The sequence below is a fragment of the Dunckerocampus dactyliophorus genome, chromosome 8, assembly GCF_027744805.1.
Source record: "Dunckerocampus dactyliophorus isolate RoL2022-P2 chromosome 8, RoL_Ddac_1.1, whole genome shotgun sequence".
In the NCBI taxonomy this organism is placed as follows: Eukaryota; Metazoa; Chordata; class Actinopteri; order Syngnathiformes; family Syngnathidae; genus Dunckerocampus; species Dunckerocampus dactyliophorus.
The window spans coordinates 5,643,983-5,658,794 of NC_072826.1; the positions used below are offsets into that span (position 1 = coordinate 5,643,983).

Genomic DNA, 14,812 nt, shown 5'->3' on the forward strand with positions numbered 1-14,812 from the left:
AAAAGAATACATTCACCTGTGCACTCAACAGCATCATGCGTGAGAGGTGAGATCCAGGAGTGCATGTGTGGATTGGCAAAAGATGTGAACAAAGGTAGGTCACAGAAGCACATGATTGACTATTTATATGATGAAGGGATTTATTTGCTGGGTGTTATCGTAGCTCTCTGTTCAAAACATCTCTATTTAAAGCATTTCCTGATACAGACACATTGTAGGCTATATGACAAAGCGCACCTGACCCTTTAATGGTAAATTAACCCAAAACTTTCATAAGCCTTCAGCTTGTTACTTTCCTAAATACCTCGCATCTGGCTTTGTTAGAACAAGTATTCTGGGGAGTTCAGCCCCTCATTATTTGCCTTTTCATTAGTGAAAAGAAGAACGACCACTCATCCTTTTAGTCCAGCATGTGAACCTGCTGATAATGAGGACTCTGATGAGAAGAAGGAAGTGAAGCCAGCAGCAACTCACAACCCAGTCATGACCCACTCTGCCAGGCAGCCCACGTGGAAACAGGCGGAGCTGGAAGACCAGACAGCCAGCAAAGTCAAACTATAAGGACGCAATTGACCTCAACTCTTTAATAAGTTGTGCAGCAAAAAGAACAGAAAAAGAGGCATCTGTTGTCTCAGTTACGGCACTGCAGGAGACGGTCACATCCTCATTTGGGCATTTGAAAGCTGGCAACCCAACACGGTTATAAAGCTAGATCCTGTTCACAAGTTCATAAAAGCACAACAATGGCAGAATCCCTCTACTATAAGGGTGTCTAAACCTTTTCCACGAAGGGCCGCATGCAGACAAATTGAAGGATGTGGGGGGGACACTTTGATAAAGTACATCTTGTACATTAAATATGTTTAAACCCATCCAGTGTAGGTCAGTTATCTGCTATCTGAACAACATCTTAGCTTTGTGTTATAGGTCACAACAAATTAATATGTTTTAATATATCTGATTAATAATTAATTTATTTTATTTTTAGAATATGCCAAGGACCAATAAAAAATGATCTGCGGGCTTAAAATGGCCACCGGGCCACACTCTGGACACCCATGAGCTACCCCATTGAAAGAATATACTGTAATTCATAATATAACACTGCAAGTGCTTTGCTAGAAGAAAATATGTCGATAATAGACACTATGTAGAAAATAACAGTGCATAAGCACAGTATGCTTATTGTAATTTGTGCATTTTTTTTGTAAAAAAAAAGAAATTATTATATCATATACTGTATTTATTTTAGTATATAAAATAAGCTTTTATCATATAAAAATACGTTCTTTATTATAGAATTTTTTGAAACAATGCTAAATTATATTTTATCCAAATAACAATACCCATTGTGATCTGTTTCAAAGTGCAAAAACGTGACACAGAGCGAAAAGAGCCCGAGTTGGCTCCGGAGTTCTGTGTCATGTGACTCTATTACGTCATGACGTAATGCGGAAGTCGTTCCGTCAACATGGCAGCGCCCTTGGCAGACATGTTCACTGTGCAAACATGAACAAACATAAACATATATTACTCGAGCGCTTGTCCTGCGAGAGCGGAAGATGGAGAGACGGGAGTTCGTCGCGTCCCTTGTGGTATGGATTACACGATGCTGTTAATTTCACAGTATTGAGTTTAACCCATTTTCATGACATCGTTCTTGCATCGGAACTCTGGTTTTGTTAGTCACTGGGACAGCTGTTTTATAGCGGGTCATTTTAAAGAGACAATCGACTCAGCTACTAAATAACACAGAAGCTGTCTCTTTATTGCCTCGATGTTAAATTTACTAATGAATGTTGGATGATTGTTGTTGCTTAACCTTGTAACACTAAAAGCATTAAAGGGCTCGTTTGGATTTTTTGACATGAAGTTGTATGACATCCCCATCAGGAGTGTACTACATCAACAGTGACTTACCCCCACTTGGTCCCGCGAGTCCAGGTCTGGTCGGATTTTCGTGACGAGGAAGTAGTAGTTCTGCTTAGTTTAAGTAATGAGTTTGGCTTCTCAAAACAGTACGAGTTCAAAAGAGAAATACATTTGTATCGTAAAAATGCCTACTGGAAAAAATCAAACCTGACAAGTCGCTTGGCGTTATGTTTGTTTCCCGCCGTGTCCGTGCGCACTGTTGTCTCTCTATTGTCGTGCTCGCATTTTCTTGCGCTGTGGAACACACATGCAAACAAGATGGCCGAGGCACTCCGTCGTGGAAGAAGATGAGAGCGTCTTTGTCACATACACCAGTGCACAGGGATACAGCAGGAGACAAATGTAACGCTGAACGATTTGTGAGGTGTGATTTTTTTTCCAAGTAGGCATTTTTATGCAAATGTATTACTCTTTTGAACAGGGTATATATATCATCAAGGTTTCCCCTAGCATTTTCTGAAGCTGTGGTGGTGGGCTGCATGGGAGGGCGGACTGCAGCTGCGGTCGTACCACTGCTGCAATAAAAAATTTTGACTTATTTTTTGTATATATTATTTATTTAACATGTTTCACCAGCCATTTGACAACGAGCCGAGAACTTTGCAAAACTGTTAATGGCAAAGTTACTGAGAGTCTAAAATGCAGAGCCTCCTTTTGTTACCTGACCTATTTAGTCAAATAGTATTATGTGACTAGTACAAAATACTATGTACTATTTGACACAAACCTAAATTTAATTTGATGCCTGTTTTAGAGTAATACAAATACATAGGAAATTAATTGTTCAATAACATATATTTTTTGTTCAAAATAACAAAATTAACAAAATAAAAGTACAGGCGACATGTTTGAATAGAACACTTACAGTATAAAAATAATAAGAGGTGAAGCAATTATTCTTTGGTGAATTACTCAACATTAGCTGGGCAGCTAGAATACGAGCTACCTGTTGGAGACCCCTGTGATAGCGTCACTATGTTAAAGGTGGACACACTACGTGTTTATGTTGAACAACTTAGACACACAACTAGTTCTTTCAAGACAAGCCATAAGTATTATAATGATAACAAGGGACCAAAATTGTTAAGTCACATAAAATGGTAAAATAGCATGAATGCGATAGCCATTGTAGACAAAAACGAGGTAGCGAGCTACCGCCACGGGCAAAATGTGCAAACAAAGATGCCACAAAGTCGAATGAGATTGCAACCTGAGCGATCACACACGCTGGCTCAGCCTATGACCAGCTGTCGTCAATTGACTACGCATTTTACAGACTACTTTTCAATAGATAACAACGAACAAAGTCAACATCAATGCAAGACGCGTACGTTTATCTAGTCACACATACGCAAGTGTCAACACGGCAGACAGGCAATATCAAAATAAAGCACAGTGAATTATTTTTTGATATTTTAACTTGTTTTCAAATTAATTGTGGTCAATATGTGTGTAACTACAGCATATACAGTATATCCATTCATACTTGTACAATATATTAACATTGTTTTCAAGTTAAAACAAAATCATTGTGGCGGGTCGCCACAGTCAATTACATGTAACAGAAACCCTGCTCCTACTACAGTTAGTAGTCCATCGGGAACTGCAGCCGGATTAAACGTTAACAGTTTGAATGATTTAAATAATTGTAAGTTTTTACTTCAATAGCAGTAAGGAAAAGGTTCAGTACAACATAGAACCTATGCAACCTGGGATTAAGAAATAAATAAATACAAATTCAGACTTTTCATGTTAAATTTTATTTGTTGCCAAACAAGTAAATTGCTTGCCCAGCTGCAATAAAAACATAATCTCCTTGCCTTACAATGGAGGAAATAATGATTTTATCCCATACATTTTTTATGATGGGTTACTTTAACAAAGAGAAGCAGAATGTTAATTTGATTCAAAATAGGGAAACCATCTGACTCCCTGCACAACCTTCCACTAGTATGTACAGTATTACTGCCGCTGACACACAGACATTTGTCTTGTCACATTAGTACTCCTAAGCTCAATTAGTTATGTGAATAGAAGAACATTTTCCACAGGAAAAAAAAATCCATTGCAAATTCTCCCCCAAAGGGATATCAGCTGGGATAGGCTCCAGCTCACCTTTGATCGTAATGAAGACAAGCGTTATAGAAAATTAAGCTCCCCTTACTGGAAGAAAATAATGTACTTTCAACGAAAAGTACTGTAAATAACATTTTCTTGTACTATACTGTTGGGGAAAACACAAAACCTGACTGTAGTTGGTATGTTGGTTACAATATTTTCTTTTATCTTATCTATCCAGGCTGGAGGTAGTGCAGGGATGTGTGTGGATCTCACCCTCTTCCCCCTGGACACTATTAAGACTAGACTGCAGAGCCAGCAAGGGTTCTACAGGGCTGGAGGCTTCAGGGGAATTTATGCAGGGGTCCCATCTGCTGCACTCGGCTCCTTTCCCAGTGGTAAGACAGTGATTATGACTGCAGCAAATACTGTATTGTTATGTTGAAGGCCGACAGATCATAGTGGTTTGTGTTTCTTGAGAATTAGGTTTCTCTGGTAATAATAAAAACTGGACCCTGCAGTCATAATGAATGAAAACATCATGTTATCGTATTAAATGTGGATTCGTAGTCATCTGTGCGCTGCAAAGATTTTTTGTGCATAGAACACAGGTCACAATTTTATTATCACATTCCAATTTCTTGGTTGCTTGTAACAGTACTTGAGATTTCAACATGCAATAGTGACTACACCCGTCACATTTCACCAACCATTTCACGCTACTCAATGGACGAAAATGCTATCGAAATGAAACTCGGATATAACTTAATTCGTAATCAGTATGCAGCTTGTAAAGAAGTATTTAATGTCCTCTGAAAAGAAGTCAACACACAGCCACACTGGAAACTACAACCAAAGTAATTCATATACAGTAATCCCTCGTTTATCACGGTTAAAGCCTAGGTTACAACTGGACTTATGTTTTTGGCCATGCAATTTTTAGTTTTCCCCAAATTGCTGTGTGTGTTTTTTTTTTTTTTTGTGACCATGACAGAGTAACATCTTGACACGCATGGAGGATGTACAAAATATCTAAAAATTACTACCCTAAAAATTACGTGTGTGGAGTGCACGTCTGGTGCACGACACACATGGGAGTCTGCATGTGCAGCGTATGAAAATTTTTTGCCCGAACCTGACACCAGCAAAACGTACGAAAGACACACACTGGCCGTACGGATGATGCACAAAGACGTACGAAGTGCACAAATTTGTCTTGTAATGTAAGCACCCATAGAGTTTGTTTGACGTGACAAAGAAACTCTGCGGCCAGTCTATGGCTCAAAAATCAGCACGTCACACGTGCGCCCTCCGTGTGCTTCTTGTGTTTTTTTGCACATAGACCGGCCGTAGGAGCCCGTACGATGATTTCCGCGAAGTAGGATTCCTTGTCTACAAATAGAATATTTTTGTAGGTACACTGTAGTGCATAGAAAACCTGTTTACGACCTTCTAAATACGTGTTTTAACAACATTCGAGCCGTCTAGACATGAAATAAAGTCCCTATAGTCATCTTTACACTCATATTACCCAATAGAAGAGACATAATCAGAGAAAATAAGACATAAATAAGACCTGTGCTGGTGTGTCTTGCTGTAAATGTGTGGGTGCTCGGGGAGTTGACTGGGGGAGCGGGCAGGAAGTGACGGTGATGGTTCAGAGTTGAGTTTTAGCTTGGTGTGAGTTACGGCAGCGAGGGTAACCTGTGTTAGGGATTATTACCTGTACCTGAGGTAATTCAAACCTGCCATAAAAGCCTGTTGTTCCGGCGATCAAGTCTGGTGCTTGTGAGTCTCACCGAACCAGTGTGGAATACTACATATCATAACAAAATGTTTAATTTAGGCATAAAAACATACATTTAGCTTAAAGAATGTTGTATGTACACTATAGTATTGTAAACTATTTGAGGAATCCTGGTGATCTTTATGCTTCTGCATGTTTTCAGCGGCTGCCTTTTTTGTCACCTACGACTGTGCAAAGTCCCTTCTTGGCTCTCATAGAGTGCTAGCAGAGCCGTCAGTGGCACCGCTTACTCACATGCTATCTGCCTCCTTGGGTGAAATGGTAAGTGCAACGCTGATCCTTTTTGTCTCCACAGAACACTGTTGTTTTTGTGTATGTGGTTCCGCCTTAAAGGAAAACTGCACTTTTTTGGAATTTTGCTCATCATCCACCATCCTGTGACATGAACACATACATTACTGTATGCCACATACTGTATGTCGTCAATGCACGTAATGGGGCACACCTATGCTGACTAGAAAACCCTCCAAAAATGTTTTTTTCATTTTATATTCATGCTGTAACCATGTAGCAGCAGGCACGTTCATGATAACATGTAATACTTACACTTACTTACGCATACTCAAAAACAAAAACACGCACTGTGCGCTATGAGGGAGTGTGTGGTGAAGCTTCTCTAGCCGTCTCGTAGCTGGCCGTTGTGGTGTGGCGAGGTGTCACTCTACCATTAAAGTAGTTCTTTGGCATAACAGTGTTAGTAGCAATAATAATAACAATGTCGCTGTAGCTTGGTTAATATGCAGGTAACATGTAAATGGAGTGTTGTTGACGGTTTTGGAGTTTTTTTCAGAAGGCTTTATAGGCGGAATAGTTGCATCCCATTGCCTGCGTTCTTAGCTGTCTCTTTTTTAGCTGTTTTTATATGTTTAGAACACACAAAAAAGAGAAAGACATATGTGTTCATGTCAAGGATTGTGGATGATTGTCAAAATTCCAAAAAGTGTCCAGCTGGTTGAGTCGAGTGGGCTTCCTACGTACTATCCCTGCATTTACCCCACCAGCTGGGTTAAAAAAAAAAAAAGATGATCTATAGACTCATTTACTTACACAGCGTAGGCCTCAGACTCTACCAGTGACTGAAGCCTAGGAGCAGTGTAATTTCCTCTCCCAGTCACTCTCAGTGGGCAACTGGTATTCATATTGGCATGAAGTGTAGAAGTAGGGATAGGGGGTACAGAAAAGGGGTTGCCCCCTGCTATACCACAGTACGGGGTTTTCAGTATTCATGGCTTTTGGATTGATGTAATTTTTGCGTGTTTGCATGTTTATGAAATGGGATTATTCCTTGTGGGAGGGTGTACGGTCTTTGTCTCTGTGGTGCCTCCATGTCGTGTTCATGTTACTCTCACATTAGTGCAAATTTAGTCAGCACTATCACTTTAATAGAGCCATCACTGCGGCAGTGGATCACCGAAAGAAATTTACACTTGGTATCAACTTGTTGTTCCTGGCTAAAGCCAGATAAGTGTGAAGGGTGAGGCTGAGGTAGCTTTAACCCATTTCCCTCTGCTCTGGATTTGAGTACATCAAAGAATCAAATCCGAAGTGTGGAGCGGAGCAGATTCTGTATCCCTCTGGAGTCTGGCTCGTGGATGTGTTCTCTTCAAAGAGAGTAATCTTTGAGCTTAGCCATGAAACGACTAACTTGCGATTGCGATGTATCCATGGCCTAAGCGTTGGCTCTATTATGCAATCACAGCCGCCTAGTATTTTGCTGGGAAAACCCATGGAACATTATATATATTATTAGATATATTATTCTTGTTTTATGTTAAGTTGTGATATTTAAATTGCACTAGCTATTCTTAGATGAGCAAGGAGACCATAAAAGGGCTTTTTATTTGTAGTTTCTGTACTTTGATGGTTAAAAAAAAAGAGCACTATAAAAGTAAACGCCCATTTACCGCCACAACAAATTTTGTACATAATAGTATTTAAATATCTGTCTACATGACTTATTTTTTCATGAATGAATAAATATCACAAATGTGTATGTGGTACAGAAATGTTTTTAACATTGTTTTTAAATACTTCTTAGTCCCATTTATTTATTTATAAACTGAACAATAAGAAGTACCTATGTGCCTTATCCTTCTCCAGGAAAAAACTGATACTTTGCTGTAAAAGTCTGATCGCTCTCTGTTGAGCTTGGATATACAGTATAATCCTTCCATCTTGGCAGTCAAGTTCGTTCATTCATTAAGCAGTGCATAAAAATATGTTTAATGCGTTCGACTTGTTGCTAAATCTAGCTCTAGCTGGTGCTGCTGTCAAAAAAAAAAAACAACAAAAAAAACACCGGCTTTTCCTCTCTATGGAAGGACAACACAACAAGCACCTTCCAGCTCACGCACGGTGAAGCGGAGTACTGCAGCTCCTCAGTGTGTGACATTTCTCTGAATTTTATAGAAAATGATGTCAGACTTACATTGAAGACATTACACGAGGTGTAGAAAGTCTATAGTGGTGTATATAGTAAATGTTTCTGCAAACATTATATTGGTGACGTGCTGACAAACAGAAACGGCCATGCGCCATCCGCTATTCAGTCACGGTAGGCTCAGTTTACGCACTCAAGCCGAGTGGAGAGATTAAGAATTTAAGAAAATGTTAAAAATGACTGGACTCGTACAGAAAATGCATTGATAACACAGTTCAATTGACAAATATTAATGTTTATTCTTTTAATTTTTTATTTTGAGCCTCACCTGTCTCCCCTGACTTGCATGTCACTGCATTCATTAATTATCTCTATTAACTATAATAATTTTTACATTGGCCTACTTATTGGCTCGTTTAGCATATAAACAAAAAGTGTGTAATTGGCAGGAAGTTATCCAGAGAAGATTGCATGGGTCAAAAACAATGACAGAAATCCCCCCCCCTCACCAAACATCAGTGTCTTGATGTTTGTGCGACTGCGACGGTGGGACGCTCCCATAAAGAATGTGTAAGATGATGGTGGCTGTCAGGCTCTAGCAGGCTGTTATCCAGCCATTAGATCAGATTTATCTTCATTCCCATTCGCTCGACGTCTGGCGTGAAAGCTCATTTGTCAAAGCCAGGCGGCGGCCTTCTCTTGCATCCATCCGCCCCTACATCACACCTTTCCCTCCCTCTCCTCTAACTACACATCTGCAGGAGGGTTTACTGGAAAATGTAGTGTGACATGACAAGGTAGGGGGACAGTGTGAAGGCGGGAGCAAGAGGGAGGGTCTTTGGTGGTAAAACTGGCAGCAGCTTGAAGTTGGCACTGAAATCCATGCCTCGGAGCGGCATCGCTCTCTGTGATTTATTGGCTATTGTTTCAAAGTTGGGAGATATGCACCTTGCCTTTTTCTACATGACCTGCTTTCCCCCCCGCTTCTTATTTGCCACTTTCTTCTTGGTCTTTCTTGTATTGCTGCATTCTTTGTGAACTTCATGGGAGGTCATGAGAATAAGTGTTCAAATGATGAAAAGTTGTACAATAAAAGTCAGGAGCCAGCACTGGAAATGTAAGTATGGGGAAAGCTGAGAAAAAATAGACATGGGGAGTGAATGCCGGCAGGAATTTAATACTACTTTTTTCCAATTGGCATGCAAAAGCAGTGAGAGTGGAGGGCAAGCACAAATGCAGGTTGCCTAAAAATGGGGAAACAGTTTTGTGTTTTAGCACCGACAAATCTATCTTTCTCCTCATAAAGAAAAATATATACTGTATTAGCTCTCCTTTGCTCTTCAACACAGGCCCTCCAAATAACTTTAAACTAATTTATTTGACATAAGGGGAGCATGTGGATTTCCAAAAGCATTTGCAGCTACGGGCGGCCTGTCCTATGTTTTCCATAATTACTTCTATATTATCGGCTGATATTGGCATAAAAAGGGGACATTGTATTGTTTTTTCTGCCAATATGAATAATTGGCACACGGATGAGACCTCATCAAACTGCACGGTGCTCCAGCTTGCTACCTCAGTATGTGTGTGTTCTGGAATTATTTCCAAGTTTTACCTTTGGATTATAAATATTATATTAGTTTGAGGGAAGAGCTGCTGGCAATATCGGTATTTATTATAATGTGTTGGACAATATCTGTATTTTGGATAGTGATTAAAAAAGCCAATATTAAGCATCTGTAGTAATTACTTGTCATTTTATTTTTTATTTAGTCACCATACATTGACCCTGTGGAGAACATGTTTAGGGGAAACATGGCATAAAATGTATTATAAATGGTTACTTCACCAAATCCATAGTCAATTCGAATTCAACGTGCATTGATGACATCAGGGGGTTTAGCAAGTGGGTATTCGGCCACATGGTGGTGCTATTGCTCCATGGTTAAATTAGCCAACAGCAATTCAGGCTGTTAATGTAATACTCCATCTTCGCTCATTCTCAATTGAAACTTTTTTTGTTTTTGCTCATCCAGCGTAGAAAATTGATGGTTCATGAAATTCTACACACTGACAATGCAATGCAGCTTTGTATTTTGATTTAGAGACACTATGGCAGTTTACGTGCAACAGCTGTGAACTTTTCCTTGTGGTTTCACACACCTCAAGCTACTGTATTTCTTTCCCGTAAGCACAGTTCTGCAGCTAAGTTGTCCTTGGTGTATGGCAGGATCAGTGATTGACAGGTCTAAATAACACCTGCTGCGGGTAGCGGGTAGCCTAACCCCCCCACATCCTCGAGAGACCATCTCCTCAAACTTTTTGAGGCCTGAATTTGAATCAGGAGATGGAGCAAAAGTGAAAAGGCTCGTATTTCCGTGCTCATTCCTTCCTACCCTGTGCAGTGTGGCATCTGCTTGACTGAGGGGAGTCACAGCAGGGAGGAGGCTCACCAGTGCCCCCAGTCCGATGCGGAAAATCAAGTTGCCAGTTGGGCAGCTTAACCTGCCCTCAGGGTGATGGGAATTATGACACCTAAATATCAAAGTCTGTCTTTGCTACCCGTTGGTTGTCTGTTTGTTGTTGACTTATGGCTGATGACTTGAAACTGTGGGCGTATGTGTGTGTGCGCGTGTGTGTGTGTGTGTGTGTGCGCGTGTGTGCGCGTGTGTGTGTGTGTGTGTGTGTGTGTGATGACAGCACATGTTTTTTGGGTACAGACACAGTATGCCTGATGTACGACCTCTTTACCTGTTGCTCAGGTGCCATGTCTGCTGTTTGTTCTGCCATGTTAATTGGCTAAAATATGGCACATAAACACCTGTTTGCCTGCTGGCTCTCTGTAACTATTCCCTTTGTTGGAGCCCCCTGCCACGTGGAAAAAAAATAAAACATCCACATGCTATTATCGGTACTGCGAAACATTGTTCCCTCGTTTATCGCGGGGGATAGGTTCCCAAAATAGCCCGCAATAAGTGAAATCCGCAAAGTAGCCAACTTCTTTTCTTTTTTAAAATATTTTTTACAATGATTATTTACCTGTATGTTTTAAGGCTGTAAAACCCCTCACCATACACTTCATACACTTTTGTCAAACAGGCATTAACATTTTATCAGATTTCTCTCTTGTTTAAACACTCTCAAAGAAGTTCAAACCTTTGTTAGAATTTTAATGATCAGCCTACAGGTAGGACACAAGAAATTATTAAGTCACTCACACGTATTTTCTCCTGTGACCGTGCCTTCTCATCTTGGCGCCGTTTCGCTGTACTGTAGCATTTTTCTATCCATTGTTAAAACAACATTGCTGCAGTCCTTCGAACCGAAGATTCATTTACAAGCCAGCAAGCAAGCTAGCGATGACACAAGAGACACGCAGGGAGGCACGAAGCAGATTGATTGACAATGGTCTAAAGCCAATCAGGATGCCGAAAACAAATGGGTGGTGTAGACAGACGAGAGAGACACTCAGCTTCCCACAATGCAATTCTTCTTAAAGGGCCAGGCTCGTCCAGTAACAGCGTTCATACCTGTAAAAAAAAAAAAAAAGAACAAAAAAAATTCAGCGAAACAATTAATTCGCAAAAGGTGACCTGCAATAGAGCGAGGGAATATTGTATAAAAAAATCATATGCATTGTATACCGTACTGTATATTACAATCCCTTTAAAAAGGAATGCAGTTTGAGAACAAGAGTGACATTTTAGAAGCACCTGAAAAAAGTAGCACTCTTACAAGAACTAATACAAACATAGACTGTACTTCAGATCCAACAACACAAACTTCCATCCATCCATCTTCTATACCGCTTCACCCTCATTAGGGGTTGTGGGGGCATGCTGGAGCGTATCCCAGCTGACTTCGGGCGACAGGCGGGGTACACCCTGGACTGGTGGCCAGCCAATCGCTGGGCACATATAGACAAACAACCATTCACACCTATGGACAATGTTTTTGGAATGTGGGAGGAAGCCGGAGTACGCGGAGAAAACCCACGCGCACACGGGGAGAACATGCCAACTCCACACAGAAATGCCCAAGGGAGAATCAAACCCACGTCTTCCTGATCTCCAGGCTGTTCCTGTGTTGGCCAACGTGCTAACCACTAGACCACCGTGCGGCCCCAACACAAACTTAAGAATCTCTAATCGTTGTTGGCAACAATGAACTTACTTGACAATAAGAGTTTCACTTATACTACTGTTCATTTCTACTGTCCTGCAGGTGGCGTGTCTGATCAGAGTGCCCACAGAGGTGGTAAAACAGAGGACCCAGGCTTCGCCGTCATCCAGCACATCCGGCATGCTTGTGGCTACGCTCCGAGAAGAGGTACGACACTTGTCAACAAGAGACGCTTTATTTTTGTATGTCCTTTTTTTTCTCCAAAAATGCTAAACTGCATGTCAGCAATCGATCGATGCATTCTACTGTGCAAAAGCCTTAGGCCATGTCTAGTTTTTTTTAATGACTATTTTCACATCAGTTGTGAGTCAGTGAGTAAATAGGACGGATACAGGTGTGACATTAATGACATTAATTAAGGTGCCATTCCATTTGGAGAATTGCCTGCCAGCAAATTGCAATTTCATTATCATGCTTCATTTTAAACATCAGTCAGTAATGATAAGAAATAATACAAGAATTTTGGGAGAAAAAAAGTTGCCTTGACACACATAAACATACCGAAAGTGGAGCCCAAATACAGAGATACGAACCATACCATGGGTTACCGGTACCGTAGCACCCCCACTATATACTATACTATAAATAGTATGCATTGCTATTCTTTCTGGTGTTTTTTTGTATTTATGCCTACCTGTATGTCTTCAAGGTTCAAGGACCAGCCATATAAACAAACTGTACATAGTGAATCAAAAAAGCGTTTGTCCAGAACCAATTAGTTACAATTTAGACTCTTAACTCATTCAATACCAAAGACGTATTTATACGCTTTTATAAACCCAAATGCCCGATCCCAAAGATGTATTTATATGTCTTTTATGTTTTTTTTGCGCGAGAGTCAAAGCTTTTAGAGCAGTTTTAAACCATAAAAACAGCCACAAGGTGGCAGAAGTGATCTATTAAGAGCTCGGCATTGATCATTTGCATGTAAAAACACACTCGACAGCTAGCAGGAAGTGTAATAGCATGGAGGAGTGTAGTGTGCAGAAGGTTACGCATTGTAGAGAAATTTTAATGCATGCACACACACTCGCGCTCACGGACAGTTTAGTTCCAAATGTGAAAATTGTAAATGGTTCATGGTGTTTATATTGCCAAATAAATTATTTTGATGTAAAACAACCCTTTTTGTGTTGTTTATGTTGTTGTATAGTTGTTCAGATATTTAAGCTGTCACAAAAACAAACATTTGTGTCAAACCGAAAGTTATGCTTGAAATGTATCTTTTCACAAAAAGCTGTTTTTCTCCCTGTTAGAGTCGGGAACTGATATTTTCCTGAAACGAACCTATGTTCTACTGCTGATTACTAATGAACGGAAAAAGGAACAAACAAGCTTTTTTTTGTTGAAAGACGAGAGTCTAATCTTTCTTTTGGTAGGTGCCATGTTTATATAGACAAAGAACACAATATTCTGTGTGCCTTGAAAAAACAGTCAAAATCGTCTAAAATGTCCGGTACTTAAGGGGTTGTCCTTTGAAAAATGGCTGGCATTGAATGAGTTAACATGACAAATACCTAAACTCTTATCACTGAGCCATGACCTGGTTATTGTCTTTTTACTTCCAGCTGCTTTTGTTGTTTTTACTTCTGGAGTAATTGTCCTAAAATCTAATTCAGTAAAAGCCTACTAATGTTATGCACACGTTTCCAGATGTGGATCATTTGAAACGTTTGTGTGACATGTGTTGTCATATCCAGTTTGAGATAAAGTTTGCAGACTTAGAACTTTTTTGATGATTTATTCACATTGCTATTGTGCCTCAATCTTCAGTCATGTTTGTATGTTTTTTCTTTTGTCTGAATAAACAGGGTGTTCGAGGCTTGTACAGAGGATTCAGGAGTACACTTCTCAGAGAGGTGGGATTATTTCTATTTTTGACTTTCATTCCTTGTGTTGTGTGCCAATCTGACACGATGACAGCCAATTACCATCTCACTGTATCTCTCTTTAGCTGAAAAGGACAATGTGACATCCACTGATTGAACTGTATTCCAAATACTACAATTATTTAGCGTATTTTAACTTTTTGGTTACACAAATTAGGCAATATTCACATCTGCTGTGCGGTACATATTTGTTTTGACTGTTATATTGCAGGATTGCAGGATAAAAAGTTGTTTGCATGGTGTAGTCGGGCACAAATGTTGCCATTTGTCCCATTAAATGTTATTATTTTAAAAATGTATTTATTTGTTTAAAGCTTATTTCTTATTCATAGATACAAGCACTACTTGTATACTTGAATTGTTCTTCTTTGGGTTGGAAATCACAATTTATTTACATTTTTTTCCTCCATTGACATCAACCCTTAATATGAAGTACATTCATCAATTTCTTCCATTATAAATGCAACACAATGCAACGAATAATTGGGGCACTGATTTTTTTTTTCCCTGTTTCATGATTTTCTATAGTCTAAAAAAGTATAGTAAAATCTTACCTCCAGTAAT

General features: G+C 39.8%; 1 protein-coding gene across 5 annotated transcripts in view; it reads left to right on the forward strand.

Annotated features, from left to right (window-relative positions):
- Positions 1–1,450: 1,450 nt before the first annotated feature.
- slc25a26 (solute carrier family 25 member 26) overlaps positions 1,451–14,812 on the forward strand; it is a 128,966-nt gene continuing 115,604 nt past the window's right edge. For 4 of the 5 annotated variants that reach the window (XM_054785232.1, XM_054785233.1, XM_054785231.1 and 1 more), the window contains exons 1-5: positions 1,451–1,595; positions 4,232–4,388; positions 5,940–6,058; positions 12,402–12,506; positions 14,171–14,218. In XM_054785232.1, coding sequence (XP_054641207.1) covers positions 1,563–1,595; positions 4,232–4,388; positions 5,940–6,058; positions 12,402–12,506; positions 14,171–14,218 — 462 coding nt within the window. In that variant the 5' untranslated portion in view covers positions 1,451–1,562. The remainder of the gene's footprint in view (positions 1,596–4,231; positions 4,389–5,939; positions 6,059–12,401; positions 12,507–14,170; positions 14,219–14,812) is intronic. The other variant, XM_054785234.1, reaches the window with a different exon arrangement.